This window comes from Prionailurus viverrinus, chromosome C1 (assembly GCF_022837055.1).
Source record: "Prionailurus viverrinus isolate Anna chromosome C1, UM_Priviv_1.0, whole genome shotgun sequence".
NCBI classification, from domain to species: domain Eukaryota; kingdom Metazoa; phylum Chordata; class Mammalia; order Carnivora; family Felidae; genus Prionailurus; species Prionailurus viverrinus.
In genome coordinates this window covers 54,511,748-54,538,764 of record NC_062568.1, presented here as the reverse complement: position 1 = coordinate 54,538,764, position 27,017 = coordinate 54,511,748, and the positions used below count along the sequence as shown (strand labels likewise).

Sequence of the window (27,017 nt, the reverse complement as noted above, 5' to 3'; positions counted from 1 at the left end):
GAAGCTAAATAGAACCATGTTAGATGAGAAATGGAGTGACTTTTATCAGTGGTACGCCAAATGGCTTAAGAGAAGAATATTTTTATACAAGAAAAGGAGTAACTGGGAAACATGGGAATGGAATCACATCTACCAAAACTTGTAGTTGGTTTCATAGCTTGTACTTTGTCCTAACAAGTAATGATAAGCCATAGTCCATTATTTTACTGACAAGACATTGTGTGCCAAATGAATTTTTGTAAATAAAAAAAGTTAATTTATTTCAATGAAAGGAATCCTATAATTAAAGAACTCCCACAGGCAATCCCTTTGCTAAGGGAGGCAGTACAGAATATAGTTATAGAGCACTGTCTGGGGCCAGACAGGAGGAATCCTAGCCATGAAGTCTCAGTTCCCCCACCTATAAATGGAGATAATAACAGCAAGGCTGGTATGAAGATTAAATGAGAAAGTACATGTAAAATGCTTAGTATGGTACCTGACACATGGTAGGTGCTCAACATATATTAGCTTATAAAGATAAAAATGACAACTGCTGTCTTTTTTAAACACCTCAACTCGGTTCTAATTTCTTACATAAAACTGTGTTGTATCTGTGTTCTGGCTATTAATCAGATTTATCTGATAAGGCAGGTCTAAGGACTAACCACATCAAAATATCTTTAAAGAGATTTCTTTTCCTCTTTATATTGTCCTGTCTGCTGTATAAAAAATGGCAAGTTTGCTACTCATTAAAATCATAGCTGAGTGATATTCCTACAGTGTCTAAGAAGGGGCAACATATTATTTAGGGCTGCAAATATCGTACAAGAAATGGATTTGAGGTAAAAGAGTAGGACGCATACTTTCTTTTTCTTTTTCTTTATTTATTTTGAGAGAGAGGGAGGGAGAGAACAAAGCAGTGGGTTGGTAGTAAGAAACAAGACAAACATGGTCCTTGTTGTCACAGAGCTTACCAAGTCAGCCTTACCAAGTTCATCTAAGTATTTTTTATGTATACTGATATACATCTGATAGGAAACAAGGAACCAATGGTGGTTTTTTAAAACTTTACTTTTTCCATTATGGCCCTTTCTACCCAATCCCACTCCTGACTCACCATGTTGCTCTGTGTATTTTATGGGTATAAATAGGCACAATTATTCATTTCCCTACTGATAGACATGTAAGTTGCTTCTAATTTTAGACTATTACGAATAAGGCTGCTACTATTTTGTGTAACAGGACCATTTATAACATATGAGCATACATTTTTACTCCAGAAGTTGGAATTACTAGACCACAGGGTCGATGTTCATTGGAGTTTGATTCATTGAGTGGATAGGTCTAGTAAGTTTTCTTTAAAAAAAAAATTTTTTTTTTAAGTTTGTTTATTTTTTAGAGTGAGAGACAGAGAGAGGCACAGAACCTGAAGCAGGCTCCAGGCTCCAAGCTGTCAACACAGAAACTGACACGAGGCTCGAACCCACTAACTGAAAAGAACATGACCTGAGCTGAAGTTAGACACTTAACTGACTGAACCACCCAGGTGCCCCAGTACCTATTTTCATGTTTATTCATGTATCTTCTTCCATAAAGTGTACGTTTGAGACTTTTGCCCATTTTTAAAATTGGGTAATTGGTCATAACATTGTTCATTTGTAGAAACTTTAACAATATATTCTGGACATAATTCCTTGGTCAGATATATGTGTAATAAATATATTTCTTCAGTCTGTGGCTAGTTTATTCACTTTCTTAGTAATGTTTTTTGATGAACGAAAGTTATTCATTATGATGAAGTCATAAGTGTTTTATTATAAGTGTTTTCTGTAACTCATCCCAGAGATTTTTGCCTATCCCAAGTTGTGAAGATACTCTCCTATGTTTCAAGGAAAGATGGTGGACTGAGAAAATGGCACAGTGATTTGTTTAAGGCAAATGAGGGGCTTCTGGGGTGGCTCAGTCGGTTGAGCGTCCGACTTCGGCTCAGTATACATAAAAAATACTTGTCTTGTTTATTACTACCAACCCACGATCTCACAGATCATGAGTTCGAGCCCTGTGTCAGGCTCTGTGCATTCTGACAGCTCAGAGCCTGGAGCCTGCTTCGGATTCTGTGTCTCCCTTTCTCTCTGCCCCTCCTCAGCTCACGCTCTGTCTCTCTTTCTCTCAAAAATAAACATTAAAAAAATTTTTTTAAAGCAAATGAGAATGCCCTGCACATGAAAAGAAGCTACAGTGTCAAGGCTGATAAGCTAGGAGGCTGTCACATAACTCAGACATGAAGTGGTGAGGTTTTAGGTTTAGTTGATAAGCAGTGAAAATGAAGAGAAAAGGGTGAATAAGGGCCAGATTTAGAAGGGAAAAAAAATGGAACTCAGTGATTAACTGAATATGGTATATGAAAGAAGATATATTAAAATGATTTAAAGAATGAAGAACTTAAGCTGAAAAGATTCAAAGGGTGCCAGTACCACTAACAAAGAGGAAAGTTTAGAAGTAGATTCCACTGTGGATGCTTTATAGGAAAAAATAAGGAGTTTCGTTTTATACATCTTAAGCTTAATAATGATAATGGAATAGCCAAGTGGGGTTTTTTGTTGACAGTTAGGAATAATGAAACTTGAAAAGGACTAAGAGAAGAAACTAAGGAGGCCAATTTGCAAATTATTAGCAGAGTGGCACTCTTCAGCCTAACCTCCGTGTACCACAGCATCAGGATCACCTACAAACTTTTTGGACGTGACAGTTCTCAGACCCCATCCCAGACTTACTGGATCAGAAATCTGGTAGTGAGGCCAACAATCTATGTTTTAATAAACGCTGCAGATGACTCTGCCACACACTAAAGTTTGAGAACCACCAGCATATAGGTTAAAGGTAGAGTACAGAGAGAAGTGAAAAAGGTTAAGAGTCATTCAATCACTAATCCCTAAGAAAGAGCCATGGCAGGCACAGAGGAAAATCAGTAAAGAGATTAGAAGTGAAAAGCTAATATACTTGCCACCCAAAAGCCAAGCAGAAGAGAAAGTCATGAAGTTTCTAAAGACAGTTTATTCCGGTAGGGACCCAGACAGAAAAAAACAGGTACACAGAATAGAGCATATTTTCATCTATTATTGATCTTCTCCCCCAATACCATGAGGGTCATATTGCATTGAAGAAAAATATTATTCAGGATATATTTTCCACACTAGTTTTCCCTTAAAGAAGAGAAATCTGCAAACGAAGTAATACAAAACATACTACTATAAAACCACATTTCTTTTAAAAGGAAAGGAAAAACTGACAGGCATCTGACATATGTAATTTCATTTAATATTTACATAACTCTTTCAAGGAAGAGGAGAATAGGCTGTAGTGTGAAAGGAATATGGGGTCAAAATAAGTTATTCTAAAGACTGGAGACATAACAGCAAGCTTATATGCTGACAGGAAACATCCACCAGGGGAGGGGGAGGGGAACTGATGATGCAGGAGAGAGAGAAGGAGAAATGAAGGTGAATGGGGATACATAATCACATGCACAACTGAAAGGTTGTCTTTGGCTAAGTACATAGACCAGGATCAGCAAATTATGGTATGTTTTGTATCACCTGCAAGCTAAGAATAGTTTTTACATTTTTTAAAAAATTACTTTGTTTTTAAGTAATTTCTATACCCAACACGGGGCTCGAACTCACAACCCCAATCCGGATCAAGAGGCACACGTTATACTGGGTCAGCAAGGTGGCCAGTTTTTACATTTTAAAATGATTTCTTAACAACAACAAAAAAAGAGAGAATAAAATTTTGTGACAGTAAAATTATATGAAATTCAAATTTCAGTGTCCATAAGGAATATCGACACTGCCATGCCCATTTATTTACATACTGTCCAAGACTGCCTTCGCAGTCTAACAGCAAAGCTGAGTAGCTGCAACAAAGATTGTGTGGTCCTTAAAGTTGGAAATACTTACCACGTAACCCATAACAGAGAACATGTGCTGACCCCTGGCATAGACAGTGTATTTACCTGTACTCTAAACCTTAGATGTATCTAACTAGCATAGACAGACTTCAAATGATCTACATATTTCTAGTAATGAGGACTAAAAGTCAGTGTTGAAACATAAGGGATACATTCAACCCATTTCATCTGGCCAGCTATTCAGTCAACAGTATTTACTGAGTCCAGGTTCAAGCACTGAAGATACAAAATGCAGAAAATACGGGCAAAGTCCTTATTCTCCTGGAATTTAAATTTTCACAAGACAAATAAACAAGATTGTATAGCTTGTGATAAGCGCTCTGAAGTGAATACACGTGATGCTGTGAACAAAAGGGAGTCTAGGAGATATCTCTAGACAGGGTAGTCAGGGAAGGTGTTTCTGAGAAGGCCACTGGGGCCAACCATGGTCAGGAGAAGGGGTGTGGTTAATAAGGGGAGCAGACAATTAAGTGTTCTTAGATTTCTGCAGACACAGAAACACGTGAGGATGGAGAAGTTCATACACTGTGAGCGGCACATGCAAGGAACACTTTCCCTGATGAATTTTCCAATGGTATTTTTACTACAAAGTACACACAGTGTAATTATATAATGGGTTCAAATGGTTTGGGAACAAAATACAAATTAAACACACACACACACACACACACACACACCACTGTATAATTACTTAATTACCCGAGAGATAGGAATGGCTCCAGAAAACCATTTCCGCTTATCAGGTATATACAGTAACAGTTGTTGTTTTTTTTAATTTTTTTGTTTTGTTTTTAATGGGGAAGAAACATTCCATACAATGGAAGTTTTATAGGATACTGGCAAATGCAAAAATGCTAAAGAAAGTATACATAGTAGGCATTTCTGAATTGCTTAAAATAAAATTCAGCTTTCCCTACTTTTTAGTCTATGAATACATCACAACAAATAAATATCAAAAATGAGCATAAAAGGATAAACAATACCAGAAGCCATAAAATGTTCTTCCATTCTATCTCATACATAGCTAATGCAGCATAACCTATCAGCTGAAGCTTGACAAATGATAAGCTATGAACTTTGGGGACAGAGTTAGTGTCATTTGGTTCTTAATTCTAAATTTCTTACTTTAGCATATATTAAAATAACTATTTAAGACACAACCTGTCCCTTCTGTGGATCAGCTATGCAGTTTGTTCCATGTTAAAATAACTAATTCTTTCATTATCTTGTTTTTCAGGCACAAATAACTTTCTATTTAAAATTTAAGCAGACTTATAAAGTACAAAATAAAACATTCAGTAATCTTTCAGATATTTATAAAATTATACAATTCTAGTTTATTTCTCCTTATGAAAAATAGAGAAAACATGATTTTCAACCATTTAAAAAGCCAGACACAGGTCTATCGAAATGTACGGTACATTCAATGTAATGATTCATAGTGTCTCTAATAGAAAGATTCAGCAGTTCTCAATCGAGACCTTTATTCCTTCTCTGAATAAATGATGCCTGAAATTTTTATTCTTGTTCTAATGGAATTTCAATGGCCTTCACTGCAAATCTACTGGAAATTTTTGCATATTAAGTGGAAAAAATTAAATGATGTTAACCACATTTTAATGTGATTAAGGCTGACAGGGTCATTATTTCTGCTAATCACTCAGTTTAAAAAGCTCAAACAAAACTTTATAACAGACAAGGTTTTTAATTTTCTGTATATCTTGCTGAAATTAAAAAAAAAAAAACTGTAGAAGAAAAAGAAGGAAAAAAACCATACTACAGTCCTTGACAAAAACCAAGGAGTAGTTCCTACAATTTGCAGATGGGTTTCATTATACTTAATCTGGTGATGTAAAAACAAAAATGCAAAACAATCTTACACTGCACATGCTCCTCTGGTTTCTTTCTTTTTAAACACAAAGAGGGTAAGAAAATGTGCTTTGTAGAATTTTGAGTTCTGTGTTTCCTATTTGCTGCTAAATGGAAACAAATACAGTTTTTTCTTTAGATCTTATAGCAAACTAAAAACAGAATTAATGCAGAATACTGCCTCAAACAATTCTTCAATGTTCTATTTTTTTAGATTAATCTATGCCATGCTACTAATATTTCAAATATATCAGTGTAAACTAAAAATCTTCACTGAGATAAATCTCCAAAAAGAGTGGCACTAATTGCTATTAGAAGAATCAAGAATTCTAATGACCGAAGTGCTTAGAGACAATTCGTCTTTTCTGTTTTCTGATAGGATATTTACTTTGTTCACTGGTCATTCTATACCAGAAACTTAAAATTAATTACTTAAGATCATAGGTAGAGTTGACGTAATTTTGGTGCTCTACTTCCAAGAACTTATTCTTAAAAGTTCAATATTACAATATTCTTGAAGCAAAAATGAGCAGGAACTTAGCCAAAAACGCTTAACCAGTGTCTTCTCTAATTTTCTGAGCATTTCAATATTCGCCATAAAGCATAGCAGTTAAGCTAGGTACATAACCCATACAATTATGTAAGAACGAATCAAATACCTCACTACTTTTTTTGTTGGCTGTGAACTGCTTAACTAATACTGGTTGTTGAAAATCGTCTTTATCTTTCAGCTACTAAAATGGCAATTTCTAAAACTGATTTGAGGACTGTAATTCATTTTGACATATAACGTAATAGGACTATTCCTAATCCAGTAGTCGTAGTTTTTACAAAAACAAAATTAATTAGCTTTTAGAAAAATATGACAAGCAAATTATTTTTTAGGAGAAACACACACCTGAAGTTCAGGCAGTCTAATTCATACTGATTCACCCCAATCTAGTAAACTTAAACCAAATTCAATGACTACAAACAAAACGTTTCATACATAAAAAAGATTAAGTACCCATTTTTTTTGCATTGTAGTTTTCTAAAGCTGTATGAAACTATGATCACTGCAAATAATAGTCAAACTAACAATTATAAAACTTAAGCTACAGGTGCAGTACTTTTAGCCAAAAACCCCCAATCATTCTTTGTAATTCTCTAAATTACTCAACTGCATGCGAATAGATAAATGAGTTTACTTCACTGATCAAAATCTGAGTAGCTAACAAAAGCAAAGCACCTGGCCAATAAACAAGTCCTCTGAAATACAATTTAGTACTAAAGTTTGAAAAACTGCTGTTCTGTTTTCATAGTGAAAATCATAACCAAACTACTTTCCAGCAAGAAGCTCAGCCTTTTGTGAAGAGAAAGAGATTAGGGTCTGTAGTAGATTACATAAATATCAAGAAGTTCAATATTAATGCTACATTGTAGACATAATCTTTGATAGCTACACAAAGAATTAATATTGCTGAACTTAAAAAAAAAATTTAGTGTGATGCTATGCACTGGGGCATCAACTAATAATCCTCCAGAATTTCCGTGCTCATCTAAAAAGAGTCCCTGCTGAATGTTCTAATGCATCTTATTGTGAATCTTCAGCAAATAAAACTTCATGTATGAGCTCATGATGTGCTTTGCTGCCGGAAAGTCACAGACTCTGTGGGAAGCTCTTTATCTTCCCAGCAGTCAGTTCTCTGAGAACATCAGTGCAGCTACTGTAGTTACCTGTAGATTACTTGTATTTTCTCACATCTGTGTCCAGCAATCTAAACCATGATGATAAAGGGTCATTAGGTTTTGAGTGAGGAAGGGGATGGACTAGACAATTTGCTCTGATAAGCTCCTTGTTGGGAGCTCTAGTTTAGAATGTGAAATGTCGGATATGTACAGTTTTACACTAGAAGGAAAAAAGAATTTCACTTTTCTGCACTAACAATTAAAAATGATGTGATTTAATGTCTCACTATACTCTACTGATTCACGTTTTATTTGGGGGATTTATAATTAAAATTATTTAAGAGAAATAATTTTCTGCTTGTAAAATGGACGTCTACGCTCTATTAGCCACAAAGAATTCAGGTACAATTACTAAGATAACTGCTGTTTGGAGCACAGCAAAGCAATTTCCCACAGTGGGACTTACAGTTCAATTTACCAGTTGGGCAAATATTTTGTGCTCTGTAGTGGCCTAGAGAGTTAAAAGCTATAGGTAACATTCGAGCAGTGTTATACCTGGAGAAAAGTTTCTTCAATCCAAATGGATGGTTTAGATTTCAAACTAAAGAGAATATCCTAAAACATTTCCCCAAATTAATATTATATAATTTTAAAACTAACACAAACTACATTTGTCACAGAAACTGACTGACCTCCTGTTCTCCCTGAAACACGGCTCCTAATTTAGAAATCAACACTGTATTTTATTTTCGTTATTTGTGTTGGATCATAAATCGTTCTGATACTTAATCACAATTTCCTAGTAATCAGCTGATAGAATATCGTTATATTCTTGATTAGATTATAGAATGAGAATACTAATTACTTAACTTTAAATGGCTTAGAATAATTGTGTCAGGTTACAGAAATATGAAAAAGAAAAAGTGTGGGGTTGGTTTTTGTTTTTGGTTTTGGTTTTTTTTGGTATCCTTCAGTTACTGTGTAGCACACCACATAGTTAGGACGACAGAAGTATTTTAGTTCAGGAAAAGAAACAGAGACATTAAAAATGTCTGCTAAATTTGCATTCATAATTTACATCTTATTTAGGTATGCTTATCTCAGTACAATGTTGTGTCTTCTACCCACATTCCTCCGGAAGGAAATGTTAAGAGGTAACAGTGACTAGGACAAATAAAACACTGAACTGCCTGAAAGAAATGTTAAAATTATAGAAGTATGTCAACAAAATCATCCAATATTTTAAAATGAAACATCAAGTAGTGCTTTGTTTTTTCTGGAAACAGTCTTAAAATGGTATTTATTTGGACCATTTGAAGGCTTTCCAATGCTGGTGAAGAAAAATAAAAAATACTTATTGTGAAAATTGTTTGGTAGCACTAAACACAAGCAAGCAATATTTTCCAATAGGTTAAAGAAAAATTAAGCATTTAAAAACTCCTGTTCTTCCTTTCAAATACACGAATTGTCTAAAATCCATTTATGAAAGACCATAAGATGGGAGGTATGTCACTATTACCAATGTAGAGACATTTTTAAAAATAAAAATTACTGTAAAATATAACATTTGGGTAAGTAACGTTAATATCTTAAGGCAATATGAGAACGCAAATCTGAAATAATTATTCATACACCAAGCCATTGTAAACCTAAATCATTTCTGAAGACCTGAATGTGTCAAGAACTTTGACAATTATGACTGGAGCCAGGAAACTGTAGCAGTGCAGAATTTCTTATGAATTTCTCCAGTTACTTTTTATAAATGCTGTCTTGGATGACAGCTTAATGTGTACCACATGCAATATTTATTCTTCTTCAGTGTCAGACTGTCTAGCCATCCAAGGGAATACAAAGAATGTCACTTATTAGGATAAAAGCACAAGGAAGGTAATCAAGGACATATGTAACATCAGCCAATCATGCCCTATTTCAACATCCTATTCCATTCATAACAGTTCAACAATTATTTGCTTACTGATAACTTGCTTTCAGGCTGTTTGTGTTCACCATAATGGTGGTTTGCATTTATTTTGCTCTTTACAATTGGACACTTGCTGTGCTATACATGTTTGTCAAAACTTTATATCTTCTGTCAGAAATGGCTTAGCATATCAAATAATTTCTATTTGTCAGGAACTACTAATACAACAATCAGTAGCCCTTGATGTCAATAGGGCATTCACATAACTATAAAACAACAAATGTATAAGTATTAAATGTTCCACAGAAAAACATTCTGTAAGTGATACATAGTAAGAAAGTCATTATTATTGGCTAAGCCACACTCACACACCTACCTCTGCTTATGGCATTAAGGATGCTTAATAGGCACTGCTTTTTCTTTTGTTTCAGTTTTCCAAGATTATGAAACTCAATCTAATCTGATGGTCTTTAAACTATACATCCAAAATGTCTAATACCAAGTCACATTAAAAAACACACTTGGCCACCCATACAAACTTCACTTAGTAACAGATATAAAATAATGTCCCATCATACATCATAATCATGAAATGCATAATTACAGAAACGTAATTACTTAATTATACTTAATCAGAAAACTAACCAGATAGGACTTCAACCATGTATTCTAGTTTCATTTGAAAGATTTTAAAAGGATTAATTTCCAGAAACCTAGACAACCAAGATGTTTACCTCTGAACACGGGAAAGGAAACAAATGGTCAATATTCTCCATATTCTCTCTCTCGGTCTCTTTTTCTTTTCTGTCTCTATCTCAGATTTGGCCTGAAATAAAATTCTACTGATGTTAGAAACATTCCACACAAACTAATCCATTTTAACTAATCCACACTAACTAAGCCACTTTCGTGGGGTTTTTTTGACTCTTACTTGGATATTGTATAGATTAGTTTCGGTGGAATGTTTCTACATACTAGAACTTCACTTCAGGCCAAACCTCCCCACCCCACTCTACATATGCCTTGTAATGCAAATCACATATGTCTTCCTTATGACAGACAAAGAAATACTGGTATCTTTGGAGTCCTCTAGCACAACAGATAACGTCTAAGGAGTGACTGGGCAGGCCACTGACTTCTAACACCTTGATGCCAAGACACCTGACTTCAAGGAATCAATGACTTATGAAGGGCACCTGGACCCTCTTCTTGTTCTGACCAGTTCCTGGATCCCTAAGAAGACACGTGCACCAGACCACAATTGCCAATAAAAACCCCACACTCCATGCAAAGATGAGACTCATTCTCTTTTCCTTTCTGAATCTCCTGGACACTCTGTATCTCTCTCTCTCTCTCTATATATATATCTTCAAGAAACTCTGCTTTCACTTCCAAAAAAAAAAAAAGAAAGAAAACATTTTTGTGGATTTTTAAAAATCTATATCTATGAACTATGTTGTAAACCATCAATTTTGTTAGTTATTTAATAAGTGTTACAATGTACCTATTGATAGTACTAGGGAAAAATCCATTTGGATAAAGTTGGAAAGGTATGGGGATAAGTCTTGATTAACAAAAAAAGAAAACCACAGCAGGATTTTCTAAGTGTTGCTGTTTCATTTAAAAGTTTTGAGAATTGGGGCACCTGGGTGGCTCAGTTAAGTGTCCAACTCTTGATTTTGGCTCAGGTCACGATCTCACAGTTGTGAGAATGAGCCCCATGTCAAGCCTACTTGGGATCCTCTCCCTCTCTCTCTGTCCCTCCCTCCCTCGAAGAAAGAAAGAGAGAGTGAGGGGGAGGGAAGGGAGGGAGGGAGGGAGGGAGGGAGGAAGGAAGGAAGGAAGGAAGGAAGGAAGGAAGGAAGGAAGGAAGGAAGGAAGGAAGGGAAAAAAGGAGGCACCTGAGTGGCTCAGTCAGTTAAGTTTCCAACTCCTGGTTTTGGCTCAGGTCAGGATCTCACAGTTTGTGGGTCTGAGCCCTGCATCAGGCTCCACACTGATAATGCAGAGGCTGCTGGGATTCTCTCTCTCCCCCTCGCTCTGTCCCTCCCTTGCTTGCTCTCTCTCTCAAAATAAATAAATTTTTAAAAAAGAAAGAAAAGAAATAAATGTCTTGAGCATTCATAAAATAGTAAAATCTCACCAAACATGAGGTCTGGTTACATGCCTAAACAAATTTTTAACTGGATACTGAAGCGTTGTTTTTTGTTTTGTTTTGGTGGGGGGAAAGAGAGAGTAAATAAAAACACAGTGAAAGGAAGGGAAAATGTACGTGACCATACCCTTATAAATTTCAGAAGCTAGAACACTACAATATTAAAAAACCAAAAATATGTATATGTAGGAGAAATAAAAGAAAATGGAAAATTGCTTTTTTTAAAAAAAATTCAGGTATAATTAACATACAGTGTTATATTAGTTTTGGGTGTTATAATGTTTCAACAATTCTATACATTTCTCAGTGCTCATCAAGATAAGTGTACTCTTATTCTCCTTTACCTATTTCACCCATCTCACCACCCACATCCCCCCAGGCAACCACCAATGTCTCTGTACTTAAGAGTCTTTTTTGTCTCTTTTTTGCTTTGTTCATTTGTTTCTTGAAATTCCACATGAGCGAAATCACATTTGTCTTTCTCTGACTTATTTCACTTAGCACTATACCCTCTAGATCTATCATGTTGTTGCAAATAGCAAGATTTCATTCTTTTTATGGCCATGTAATATTCCATTATGTGGAACATTCCAAGATGTGTGTATATATACACATCTTCATCCATTCCTCTAGGGATGAATACTTGGGTTGCTTCCAGGTCGTGGCTATTGCAAATAAACATAGGGGTGTATATGTCTTTTCCAGTTAGTGTTTTCATTTTCCCTGGGTAAACACCCAGGTAAAATACCCAGCCCTACAGTGACTCTACCAATTTACATTCCCACCAACAATGCATGAGGTTCCTTTTTCTCTACATCCTTGTCAATATTTGTTTCTTGTCTTCTTGATTTTAGCCAATTTGATACGCATGAGGTGATATCTCATTGTTTTGATTTGCATTTCCCTGATTAATGATTTTTAAGCATCTTTCCATGTATCTATTGGCCATGTGTATGTCTTCTTTAGAAAAATGTCTATTCAGGTCCTCTGCCCATTTTTTAATTGGATTTTTTTTTATTAAGCTGTATAAATTCTTTATATATTTTGAATATGAACCCCTTATCAGATATATCATTTGCAAATATATCCTCCCATTCATAGGTTGTCCCTTTGTTTTGTTGATGGTTTCCTTAGCTGTGCAAAAAGCCTTTTATTTTGGTGTAGACCCAATAGCTTATTTTTCCTCTTGTTTCCTTTGCCTGAGGAGACAGCTAGAAAAATGTTTCTACAGCCAATGTTAAAGAAATTACTGTCTGTTTTCTTCTAGGAGTTTTATGGTGTAAGAAAGTGGTCTAGTTTCATTCCTTTGCATGTAGCTATTTTCCCAGAACCATTTATTGAAGAGACTATCTTTTACCCATTGTATATTCCTGCCTCCTTTGTTATAGATTAATTGACCATATAATTTACTTATTTATTTTTATTTCCTTTATTTCCAATCTTCTAGCTGGTATGGGTTTCTGTGCAATTTTCACTAGAATACAACTAACCAAAAAAAACAAAAACAAAAAAAACCCACAAACCTATATTTTTTGTTCCATGAAAAGTATGCTATAAATGCATTAAAACGTTTCATACGTTTTCTCATGAGCTCGAGATAAAAGATGTCTTTAAAACGTTTAACAAGGTTTCTCACTTTACACTTCTCAAAGTAAATAGGTAAATATTTGCATTCCAAGGGTGTTATGAGGACTAATTCAAATAAGAGAACCTATTATGTTAGTGCCCCAAAGTCTAGCATATAACACATGCTCAACAAATGGTAGTTACTATTTTGTCCAAGAGTTGGTTGTATGTATACATACATACACATATATGCATACATATGTATATATAATGTTCTTTCCATTACACTGCTATGTACAAATACAGAATTTAAATAGAGTATTATACAAATTATCTATTTGTACTTCATCTAGTAAGAGATACACACATGTACAATTCCCTACTCCAAGGTCTCAAAATTCCTTACTCCTTGAAAATGCAAGGAAATACATCACTATATGGCTTAAAACACACAAACAAAACAACCAAGTGGTAGAAGAAAGTACTTATCTTAAAAAATGATTGATAATATGTTATTTTCTATGTAAAAATATATTAACCACTTTACTGTCCCTATAAATGGCTATTAAATTGCTACATGTTGGGAATATAGTTTTCAATGAAAAGTTCAAGAAAATAAACATACAGTTTAGGTAACAATTTTTACATTACCTTCAGTCGGCATTCTCTAATCAGGTTATAGTGAGTGAATCTTTAGTCTCAAATTTCAGTGTGTTAACTGTTTAAGACCAACAAAACCTTATCTAAATGAAATTTACAGTGATAGGAAATGTAGCATTTATGACCTATTGCTCAGGCCTGGTCTACCTTTCCCACCACCAATGGCCCAAAGCTGAGATACCATGGCATAGTATAGTAAAGATCATGAGTTCTGGAGATAAACTGCTTAGGTTTGAATCTCGGCATCACTGACTGGCTATGCAACCTTGGCTAAGTTCCTCAATCTCTCTATACTTGTTTTGCCTTCCTTAAAATAACAATGATACCTATTTCATAAGGTTTTGGGAAGTCTTAAATGTAACTGGCATATAGTTAGGTATTCAGTAAGTACTGACCTGATGACGACTACAATTAATACAACATTTTAGGCATAGGAATTTGTCTTTATTCTAATTCATGATATTCTTTCACTTCCCTTTTCATTTACACATCAACTCCAGACAAAAGAAAAATGGCACAAGTTAAAAGGCAACAATTTTAAATATAAATTATGTATGAAAACTACTGGTGACCTTCACATTTCAGACATCCAGATATGCTCTTTGGGAAAAATCTTTTGAAACACCATTTAAAACAAGAAAAAGCCAAAAAATGATTACCAATAGACAGATATTTTTCTTTTAAATATCAAATGTACTAAACCCAAAGATGTTTTCCACAGATTATACAGTTCTTTTTAAAAGAATTTCTAAGGAAAATGTTGATATTCATCCAGGAATACTGACGACTACTCCTTGATCTTAATGACAAATACTGCAAGTACTGAAAAGGTACCTTAATATCTTTATTAATGGAAACACTAATCTCATTTATCTCTCAGCTAACTTAACCCATTCCTTTTTTGTTTTGTTTTGTTTTTAATGTTTATTTATATCTGAAGGAGAGAGATGCAGGGCATGAGTGGGGAGGGGCAGAGAGAGAGGGGAGACACAGAATCCAAAGCAGGCTCTGTCAGCACAGAGCCTGATGTGAGGCTTGAACTCACAAATCATGAGATCATGACCTGGGTCATGAGTCAGACGCCCAGCTGACTGAGTCACGCAGGCGCTCCTAACTTAACCCATTCCTAACCTAAAATGCGGATCTCTTAATCCTATGATGAAATGTTTCATTTTAGTGAAAATTCAATTCAAGGCCAAAATAGCACAGTGTTGTGTGGGCCAGGTTGGGATTTGTCTGTGGATCTAATGAACTAATGTAAATTAAAACACTGTAAAGTTTTGACCAATGTTAAGTTGCTATTTTTTTTTAAGATTTTATTTTTGAGGGGCGCCTGGGTGGCTCAGTCGGTTAGAGACTTCAGCTCAGGCCATGATCTCACGGTCTGCGAGTTCGAGTCCTACATCCGAGAATCTGGAGCCTGCTTTGGATTCTGTGTCTCCCTTTCTCTGCCCCTTCCTGGCTTGTGTGCTTTCTCTCTCTCTTTCTCTTTCTCTCTCTCTCTCTCTCTCTCTCTCTCTCTCTCTCTATCTCAAAGATAAATAAAAATAAATTTAAAAAATTAAAAAAAAAAAAAAGATTTTATTTTTGAGTAATCTCTACCCCCAAACATGGGGCTTGAATTTATGACCCTGAGATCAAGAGCTGCATGCTCTACCAACTGAGCCAACCAGGCACCCCAAGTTACTATTATTTTTAGTAAAGTTCAATCTGCTTCTTTGAGGTCATACATTGAGGGACTTTCAAAACAAGTGTTTTGTGAACAGTAGCGTGGATTAGCAAGTTACTAGATAAGCATGAAAAAGGAAAGATGAAATTCAAAGTAAATCTATATATTCGCAAACATGACTTTAAATGCTGTTTAAAACCCTAAAATCTCTCTGGATTTTGAGAAATTAACTATCACAAAGTAGAAAATAAATGATGGCCACTCTTAAAGCCCTGAATTCACTTTTACAACACATTTAGGATATGTTTAAAAAAATCTAATTGCAATGTATTTGAATAAGAATTTACAAAGTTCTTTTCAAGCAGTTGTTTTCAAATTTTACTTTTTCAGTGCTCTGTCACGCATGCCTTTGCTTTTGCTATTCCCTCTCCCCGGACTGAGTTTTCCTCAGATTCTCTCAGGGCACACTCCCTTACTTCAAAAAGGCCTTCCTTGACTACCCTAACTAAAGTGGCACCCTCTTACCCTGCTTTATTTTTATTCATTGTTTTAATCACCTCCTGACATTAAATATCTGTTCACTGGTTGTTTATCACCCCATTAGACTATAAGACTTAGGGGGGCAAAGTCTTTTTCTGCTTACCATCTAGGATGGTACATGACACACAGAAGGGCTCAATGATTATCTGCTTATAAAAGGAAAAAGAAAACATAGTAACCACCTCCTCAGTGAGTTCACAGTCTTCATAAGAAACATAAATTTGAAATTTATATTAATGATCAGTTTTTATGAAATTAATTTCTCCCTTTTTAAAATGTATTTATTTTGAGAGAGACAGAGAATACACATGAGCGAGGGAGGGGCAGAGAGAGGGGGAGAGAATCCCAAGCAGGTTCCGTGCTATCAGTGCAGAGCCCGGCACAGGACTCGATCCCATGAACCCTGAGATCATGACCTGGGCTGAAATCAAGAGTCAGATGCTTAACCAACTGAGCCACGTAGGTGCGCCAATTAATTTCTCTTATGAAAGCATTTAAAAGACTGAATGGATACCAATGTACAGCCCCGAACTTTATAGACAGGGGTGTACTCGAAGTTCCTAAGTCAGTTATTTTGGAACATATTTTTAAGGAGAATTTAAAAACTGGAGGTACAAATGGTCACAGATACCAAAACATGTCTCATCGACACTGCACTATTTCTACTATGTTATGAATTAAGTAGGCTTCTGAGAGTATTTCATAATCTAATGTTTTTGATGGAGAAATGTTTTCTAGGTCACATTAGAATAAGGAGACGCAACAGTCTGAGTAATGCAAGTAGCCTCAAATATAGACACGCTAATTCTACAAAGGGGTCTTATTTCTACTTTGTCCTCAATTGTAGCCAAAGTAATAGCTGCCCACGACGAGGAAAGATGGGAACATGGTGAGACCCAGAAACGACTTATTTTCAAGGGGAAGAGATATGAAAGAGGGACAGAGTAGAAGACCAGGTCTTATCTCCAACCCAGCCAGAAAGCTGCTCATAAATTGGGTATTTGCAACCTCAGAAATGCTGTATATAGTTCCACAGTTAGAAAAATCCTACCATGACAAACCTATACATGAGGGCTGAGAAGGTTCTAGATACTTGAATAGGCATCTTTTCTTTGTGAATTTGTTAAATCTAATGCATCAAAATCACAAAATTCTATCACTGGAAGGGAATCTTAGAGATGATCTTAATTCTTTAACTTTCACTGCCTCACCTCCAACACGCACACATACATATATTCAAAAACAGAGAAAATGAGATACAGGAGATCACAATGGAATTGTTCTGAAAGGCTTTTTAAATAATAAACACTGGGGCATGGGTGGCTCAGTTGGTTAAGTGTCTGACTCTTGGTTTCAGCTCATGTCATTATCTCATGGTTTTGTGGGTTCGAGTCCCCACTGGGCTCTGCACTGGCAGCACAGAACCTGCTTGGGATTCTCTCTCTCCTCTCTTTCTCTCTGCTGACCCCCCCCCCCCCGTCTCTATCTCTCTCAGAAATAAGTTAATAAACTTAAAAAAAAGAATAAGCCCTTAAAAAAATGCTATTGTAACAATTCAACAATGATTTCATCTAATGGAAGCCAAGAAATAAAATCCTCTAATCTGCCAATGGTAAAGTCACAGGGCCCAATCTGAGGAGATGGGAGTGGAGTCATGGAAGATGGTGGTGATATCATGGGAGTTTTATCGCCATTGCACAACAGAGATGGTTCTCCACTGTTCATTTTGTTTTGGAGGACAACTGTCTCAAAGCAAGGAATTAACAGCTATAAACGTATGTATGATACATTTTATTCCTTTATCCATATCATGAAAAGAAAAGCCAAGGGGATATATTCAGAAGATACATTTAGAAGACTACACAAGTCCTTTTCCTATGACTGTATTCTATTTGAGTTATGGTAATTAAATTTGGGAAATATTGTTTATACAGAACATATTTTATGTGAACATTCTGATGAATTACCTTCAATACATGAAAGACTAAGTAATTTGCTTGTGGTCAAAAGAGCAAGTTAGCAGCAAATAAGGACCACAACACTAATATTTCAAATTCTAAAGTAGCAGTTTTCTTTCTTTTTTTTTTTTAGTTTATTTGAGAGAGAAAGCGCATGTGAGCAATCGCACACGGGCAGAGAAAGAGAGAGAATCCCAAGCAGACTCCGCACTCTTAGCACGGAGCTCGACTTGGGGTTTGATTCAGTGAACTGTGAGATCATGACTTCAGCCAAAACCAAGAGTCAGATGCTCAACTGACTGAGCCACCCAGGCGCCCCTGCAGTATTCTTAATATACCAAAATACCTCATAATATACACTACCTACTTTACAAATAGACTATATGCTCCAAGTTTCTTAGAATTTATCTTCTTTACAGACACAATGTTATTAATGGTACTCAGGACTTTGGTCTAGTCTATGTAACTCACAATGTAGTAGCTGAACTACAACACTAACTCCAAAGGTAGATCTTATGACTGGGGAATACAAGGGAGAGTACAGGAATGAAGGGCCGAGAACATTATACTCCTTTCCTATTCTACACAAGCAGGATATTAGACAAAACACTGAAACTGCCCAAAAGGGCACCCTCTCCTTTCCTTCTCTATTGACTTCTCCCAGGAAAAACTGATGCAGATCCAATATACAGCATTTAGGTTCCATTCCAAACCCTTCCCAAGGCCCTGTTCTTTATCTCCTACCCCCAACAGTCCTAAAATTTCTGGGCTTTAAACTTCTCCACCTCTACCAACTACTACTAGTCAAAATTCCCATTTTATGAGTGTAGCTCATCACAACTCACAGCTTTGGAAACAAAATTTGATTTAGAGGTCCTTAAGCGCCAGGGCACAAATTTTTTTTAATATTAATAGTCCTTGAATTATTCACCAAAGTAAGTGGGGGTAGAGAGGCAGGGGAGTTCTTTTGTGTACATGAATCATTTGTAATTTGAAAAACACTGTATAAGTCAAACTTTGCCTTTCATTTCTGAGATTATGTATGTGTGTGTATGTAAGGGAAATATATATTTTAATTTCATATGAGAGAATCCTAGAGAACAATTGTTTTTATTTTGTATGGAAAACATTTTATTTGTTCCTTTTTTAAAAAAATTAATTATTTCTAGTTCACGTACAGTGTTATGTTTCAGTTGTACAATAGAGTGAGTCAACAATTCCATACATTACATAGTGCTCATTGTGAGAAGTACACTCTTTAGTCCCTGTCACCTAATTCACCCATCCCTCTACAGACCTCCTCTCTGGTAAGAGAACACTTTTTCTTAAAAATGCTTTAGTCTCTTGAAGCTAGGAACAATTTTGTGAAATGTTTTCCTACTATATGCAGTGAAATTCTTTAACTACTTTAAAAAAAGATAAATGCCCTGACATATTTGACAAGTTATATCACTCATAAATCAGTAAGTCAACAGATGGTGCTAATGAAAATAAAAATTGACCCTCCCAAAAGTATGACTTTCTCAGATTCAGTGAATCATTTTGCAAATAGAAATTATTATCTATAAACAGTCTTGGGCAAAAAATGCAAATGAGCCAGGACAAATTCTTAAAATGCACAGTATGGTGGGTCAACAGCATTATACTCCTATAAAAAGATGTACTTTCTTCTATAATCATCTTTGAGGTGTTATTTGGTTTTGTTATGATAAAGCGCTTTAGATCACTTGATAAGAATATGAAATTGCTGAAAGAGCAACCAAAATCGTTTTAATGAAAACCAGAAAGAAATTCACAAGTATTTATACATGTACCTGTATGTACAAATGCTAAAGATCATCCCAAGTAAAAAGATTATTGAATGGGCAAAGATCCTTTTCCTCCCACTTCTTCTAGAGTTCTACCTCTTGTAATTAAAAATTTTTTTGCTTTTAGTATATTCTTAACTCTCAAAATTCTGCATCAAGAAGTTATGAAATAATTCCACAAAATCCATTCACCAGAAATTATCTGAAATCCCAATTTGTAGAACATATGATACTGTTTCGAAGCTTTATCACAATATACATTAAAAAAGCAGATAGTTGAGAATCATCTAGTAGCAAAAACGAAAGACTAAAATGAAGAAGGGTTCTTTAAGACAATTTTTTAGATTCATTTATAACAAGTAAAATTAAGAATATTTTGTAGAGAAATTCACCAATTTGATCAATCCCATATTAAAAAAATTTTTGCTTGGTTTAGACATCCAGAATACCCTTGACCTGCCCTATCACTCCTTCATCTCTGTCAAAGGAGCAAATTAAGCACTAGTCCTCATAAAGGAATCATCATTAAAAAAAGTATTTGATTTATGAAAACCATTACAAATTATCGCTCATAAAATTTAATTCAGCCAAAAACCCCCTCACATGTTAAAATAAACCTACTAGCATTACGTTGTGATTTCGAGTAGTTACTCAGAATAAGTAAAGTATCCTCACAGGCTTCACAGTGTTAGGTACTTCAAGATGAAGGAGACATAACAACCCCCCAAAACTATATGAACCACAAGTGATAAAATATAGAAATTATAATCCCCCCAAAATGTTGCATGGATATGTCAGAGCTTTTCCTTTGCCAGACTAATGGATGATGAGAACATTTAAAAATTTTCCTTTGCCAGAGTAGTGGATGATGAGAACAATTAAAAAACTCATACATGTGAGTCTTGCTTTATACAATAGGGTATGTTCCTGAAAACTTTATGCGAATTAAACCTAATTTCAAATCTACCTGAGAAGCTCTTAAACTAAAATGACTAATTTATTTCAGAATACTTATTCCCATTTTATCTATTTCAAGTAAATCAAATGTGTAACAATGTGATTTTTCCACAGTAGCATAAATTTCTAGCTTCAATAAATAATCTTCTTAGAAACTGATGACTTCTTAGAATAATTTTACAGAAATAGTTTTATATTTATAGATCTATGTACATATGTATCCATGTATACACAGATAGGTATACAGACATACAAAATTATATGTAAAAAATGAACATACTTCCTTTTGCATGCATAGTTGCTGATATAGTACCTGTAATTCTCACACAAAGTTCAAGAAAATAAGAAAATGTTGGATTTATTCTCCCCCTAATCAGGTACACAATGTATAGTATCGCCAAACTATTTTTAGTTGTTGTATACAAATTATGTGGAAAACAAACAAAAACAGAAAAGTGGGGATGAGGGGGCTGAGTCACAGAATAGTAAGAATTAATAAAACCTTTTTCTATTTAAAATTCATTTAGTGAAACTGACACACTGCCCTTGATGACACAATCACCTAAAAGACAGCATATATTTTGTCTACCTATCTCAAATCAATTTCAACACCCAGATTAATTGATTCATATAATATTAGTCAAAGGGTAATGTTTAGTGACCACAAGCCCACCAAGGCATATGTAAATATGTGTTTATATGCACACATACGCATGCCAGAAATTTGAATTTCTTAAATTTTTGCTATATTTTCCAGTTGAATATGAACACGTAGTATAGTAAGCAATAAAATGGAATGATCCTTTACCAATAGTTTTAAGAAAGACAGAGATAACAGAACACAAAAATAAAACACAATTGGAAGCTATGTAGGTATACAAGATACCTAAATTTAGTTTGCTCTACTGATTTCACAACTGGATGGCATATACTACTTACAGAGCAGCAAAGGTACAAAGATTGAAATTTAAACCCCTAATTAAGGAATGGTTTGACAGTTCTGATGTCCTGTACCTGCCTGACACCATAACTCAGTAGGCAATCTCAAATGAAAATACTGCATAAAGTACAATCTTAGTTGTAAGTTACAAGTGATCGTGTTTAAAAAATGAAATCCTCAAGTGTTCAAAAATCACTGGCACCCACCAAAACAACAACTTCTACATAGTTTTACATTCAAAGAACAGCAATTTGTAACAATAAAAAAGGTTTCTGTGAATTCCCCTTACAACATCTTGATTACTGTTATCTGATCATAACACAACTGTAACTAACCCGGCTGCCAAGTCAGCTTCTCTTCAAGGAGCTAGGTCTTAATCATAAATCAACAAAATGACTAATTCAACATTGTTTAAACCAGTGAGTAGATGCCTGGAGCCATTCCAATTTTTACATCTTTCAAAAGGTCAATATACCTACTCAAAAACACAATAGACTTATCTTTCAAAGTGCTTTCTTCTTTTCGAGGATTGAGAAACAATGTTACCATTTAAATTTAAAGTGAATAAAACATTCATTACGTCTGAAATGGTGACCCACTAAAATATAGTTTCAGTCTTCCTCTTATGGCCCAAATCACAAATCCTTCCTCCTCCTCTTTCCTGATCATTTAAAATAGTTTTCTAGATCTAAAGACCCATTAAAATATTTATTCCTGCACCAGTCTTCATTTGCTACAGTAACATTACACAATAACCGTAAGAAACAAAACTTTTTCTTTTGCTAAAGGAGCAACTGATGCAAATGGAGCTTAGATATAAACACTCCCCCCAAAACGGGATGCTAACACAAATTAAAAGGATTTAGTGGTTAAAATGTATCTTAACTATTTACATCTGCTTGCAGTGTTCGAAATGATGAAAACCCAGCGTTCATATCCTTCATAATAAAAATTTATTCTGTACTTTAATACAAAGGCTATGTTGCATAAACAGAGGATTTAAAGCTGTAGCAGAGTGGCTGAATGAAAGGAAAATGGCAATCTTTCTGGCTCCAGTAGATGCCATTCCCTATCACACAATGTTTCCCACTCATAAATACATGACAAATACTTCCTCAATCATTTTTTACGAGCAGGGATGCACAGGGGGTAGTCAATGGCTAGCTTGAGGGAAAATAGGAACAGCAGGCGGCAGAAACTGTACAGAAAATGGCTATGTGGTAAATTCTCTTCTGGAACATCACTCAGTTACCCAGTCTTTGATCTTTCAGCTACAATTACACTAACTTCCACAAGATCTGATCCCCCGCTCCCCACCAAACATACACACAACCCCAAACCAGATCATTAGTTATATATAAAATCTAAAATTTGGTTTTATAAATAAGATCACCCATACCTCTACATTTTTATAAATTAAAATTTGCTATTTAGACAAGAGTTTGCCTTCAATTGACTATAACCATATCATCATCACAACTGGTCTCACAAAAAACATGGGGTGTCTGGCGACAGCTAAATCACAGACTGGCGTCTCCCAAGCAGTCTGTCTACCATTAGGGTCTGGGAAATGGTATTTACTATACAATTAGAGCCAGGGAGTTCTACCTGTAATCATCCAAATACAGGTGTGAGAAGCCCCTTTGGGCAAGGAAACTGACTCATCCCTTTTCATGTAAACTTTGATGTCTGTATTGTTTCATGAAGCCTCAAGAAACCTTGCCATTCACACTACAATAAGATTTATTAACTGAGGTCAAGTAATAAATTTTAAAATTCCTTCCCAAAGGTAACAATTTTTAACACATTAATCATCAAATTTATAAGAATTTGGAACAAGACAGAACTGATTATTTTAAAGTTAATTATCTACTGGAGGGCAGTGACCAGGTAGAACTAAATTTTCATGTGAAGTTTATGCTTTCTAGAACACTACCAATAAAGAAGACAAATTCAGTTTCCTTTCTGGAACACAAAATGTCTTAAAGTAATATCAACAGGGCATTTTTAGTTGCAGTAATTTCACAGAATTTATTCTAATCATTTATTGGAGTTAACCATCTGACATTAATTATTGTTTTGGCTTCCAGTCTATGAATGTTTATTTTTCAGTTTAAAGCTTCTCACTCTTTGATATCATATGGAAATGAGAATTTTTAATGGAAAATTGAAACCATGTGCATCTAAGTACTTAATGAAGTACAGGGAAAAACCGACAATATATTTTAGGAGAACGCAGATATTCTGCTCTGGATAGTTTTGATTTGTTTGTATGACTTAATAGTACAAAGCACTGAGGGTCCAGTGAGGCGAGTCAAAGTGAGCGCAGTGCCGAATGTGTACATGCCCCATGTTACATGAATATAGGATGTTTTCAAGTTATTTGTGAATGAAGGAAACCCTGCACATTTGGGTTACACGTCCAAAATGGCAATCAACACATGAATGCATAGTTTTTACCTTTCTACGCTTTAAGTATTTGAAACAGATACCTGATCTTCCTCTCTTCCCCCCGACCCCTGCCCGCTGCACAGAGTTGTTTTCATTTAAAAAATTTTCTTAAAGCATTTAATCAGGATTTTAAAATTTACGCCCAGCTACAATCTCAAGTGGATATTTTAAAGCCACATGTAATATCAACAGTTAGAAATTCCTAGTTTAAAAAATATTATTGTTCTATGTAAATTCTCATTTGGCAAAGGAAATAAACAATAATGTCTATTAAATTTAAACTTAATAAGTAAATACACATGATTCAATATTGCCTAATTTAATTGTTGTTTTTTCTTAAGTTCTCTCAGTGTAGATCAATTAGGAGATTCATCTCAGAATGTAAATACCAAACAAAGCTTTCTCATCCATTTTAAGCTTTTTAATAATAAGGAGAAAAATATTCAAATCTAACATAGCAGTAAGTTCGTGTGTGTGTGCGTGTGTGTGTGTGTGTGTGTGTGTACAGATAGAGATATGATGTCTGAATATATCTAGGAGGAAAAACTTACCATTTGTTTTTCTTTCTAATGTAGTCTTTTTCAGAAAGATTAACCAAGTAGACCATTGGTTTTGAAGTCAGAAATAAGTGTTTATTCAACACTTCAATCTAAAGTGGGAGACAGAGAAAGAATCCTTTTAAAATGTTGAGCAAATATTGAGTAAGTCACTGAAAAACTTGAAAGTAAACTCTTTCTAAACAAGTAGCCATTTTCATTTTCATAATTCTTATTTGTAAAACACTGGCTGTTATGCAATATCAGAAGTAGGGAAAAAGAAAATAATAAGCCTGGGAATAAGCAATCATTGACAGAAATAAAGTTTAACTAGACATTAATAACAATAAAATATAAAATAATGACAACTCTAATTCATTCTCTAAGAAATCAAAGCCAAGGCAGTAAGAGGTGGCAAGATGTTTACAACTTACCTCTTTGTCATTCCAATCATGATAGAAGCGAACAGGTTTCTTTTGATCTATAACCCAGGATTTGACTTTGCACATTATATCCTATACAAGATTGAGAAGAAAGTAATTACAGGGCGGATACTAAACATTTAGTTACTAAATAGTAAAATTAAAAGTTTTTAAATCCTCAAAATAAAAAGTCAATTTTATATGACAGGGGAACTAAATCACACAGATCATTTGTTTTCAATACCTCATTAAAAATCCAAATATCAATCAAACATTGTTGTGGCATTAACATTTGAATATATAAAATGTGGAATACTAGCACGATTAGTAACAGTCTTAGAAATTTCAAGACAATTCACATACACCAAAGATTATAAGAGTTAATAACATTTCAACATCACCTAGTGATGCCACTTGCAAGATAAACATGCTATTAGGAAATGGAGGGAGGGAGGAATACTAGGAAGAGACTGAATTATAATTTTTTCCTTAAAAAGGAAAACAAACAAAATAGACGAAATTGAGCCTATTATTGATGATCTACCCTCCAAAATATTAAATCAACTGACCAAAACCCTTCTAATTCTGAATTAATTTTTTGCCAACACCTTCTTCCTGCCCACTTCTCCTGTCCCCGCTCCAACACCGCCCCCCCACCCAACCTGCCAAAGCCTCCATTACACAATGGCAAGAGCCCTGCACTGGTGACCTCCAACCAGCTGCATTCACTTTCAGAACATCTCTCTCTGCTGGAAATCTAAAGGCCTTTTAGTTAGCAAGCTAGTGTGCATTCAGAAGGAGTAACTGCAGGAAGAGCCCAATGTGCTTTGTTTCTCTAGCCTTTCTTCACAGAAAGATTAATCATCTGTGAAATGGAAACGGCAAACAGCAAGTGACACAAACTGAACCCTTCAAGTCTTTCCTCATCAGTTTTGTGGTTCTGAATCTAAAAGCTGCGTGTGGCAAGGTTCTTCTTACAGGCAGGTGTTAATAAAAGGCTCTTGGGTCTGAAAGGTCAAACTTAGCTCTTCCAGAAGAAGTGCATTTGAGAGTCATCTGGTTTTTTGTTGTTGTTGTTAAAGATAATTTATGGATATGTTTTAAATATGCATTTCTCAAAATTTTATTGTAACACACAATTATTAGTAATAGAGTTCTTGGGTTCTCATCGATGTATTTACCATAAATCAGTTATTTTTCTATAAATATCCACTTGTATAAATTACCTCAGTATTTAGTATACCTTCCTTCCAAATCTTGCTGTTACCAACAGGAAAAATAAGGAAAAAGCCCTATGTCCTTAGATCCTGATTTGAAACTCTCCAGGAAAAGGACTTCCCACAGATTTTAACAAGGAAGGGGCAAGCTGAAAACTTTTAATGAAATCTAACATGTTCTGCTTAAGAATAATCACTTTTACTCTTCTATAACTGAATTTCACTCATAAATGTTTAAAAGTGGCTAATGTAACACCATTTCCTACAAGGAGAAGATCAAAGTGCTATATTACAAATGCATTATGATTAAAAAAGCCCTGTGCAGCCTTGCTATTAACTGTTCTTTAAACCCTAAAAGGCTTCCCATAGATCTCACTTGGCACTGCATATACAACCTTTGACAAGTAATGTAGACCATTTTTATTCATTGCCTAAAATTGTAGGCAATTATGTGCGTCACACTGGCCACCTGCAAATTCTGAATGCCTGCTCCAGTTGTCAGTGCAAAAAACTAATGTCGGAGGGGATTAATCTAGGGGGAGAGAGTCCTCTTTAATGGCTCCAGCAGGTGAAATGGCCCAGCTGGTTACTATGATGAGTGGCCAGAACAGCTTATGTAGAGACATGCAACAAGATTATACAAAAGGAGGAAACAGTGGTACCATCTTATATTTGGTTCCATTAGTTTTTTCAATTAAAGAAAGAAAAGAGAATAGACAAAAGGAAGC

At 35.0% G+C, this 27,017-nt stretch overlaps 1 protein-coding gene across 1 annotated transcript in view; it reads right to left on the bottom strand.

The window, feature by feature from the left end:
- OLA1 (Obg like ATPase 1) overlaps positions 1-27,017 on the bottom strand; it is a 172,055-nt gene that overhangs the window by 19,956 nt on the left and 125,082 nt on the right. The window contains exons 6-7 of the mRNA XM_047870985.1: positions 25,085-25,165; positions 24,666-24,763 (exon numbers count right to left, since the gene is read on the bottom strand). Coding sequence (XP_047726941.1) covers positions 24,666-24,763; positions 25,085-25,165 — 179 coding nt within the window. The remainder of the gene's footprint in view (positions 1-24,665; positions 24,764-25,084; positions 25,166-27,017) is intronic.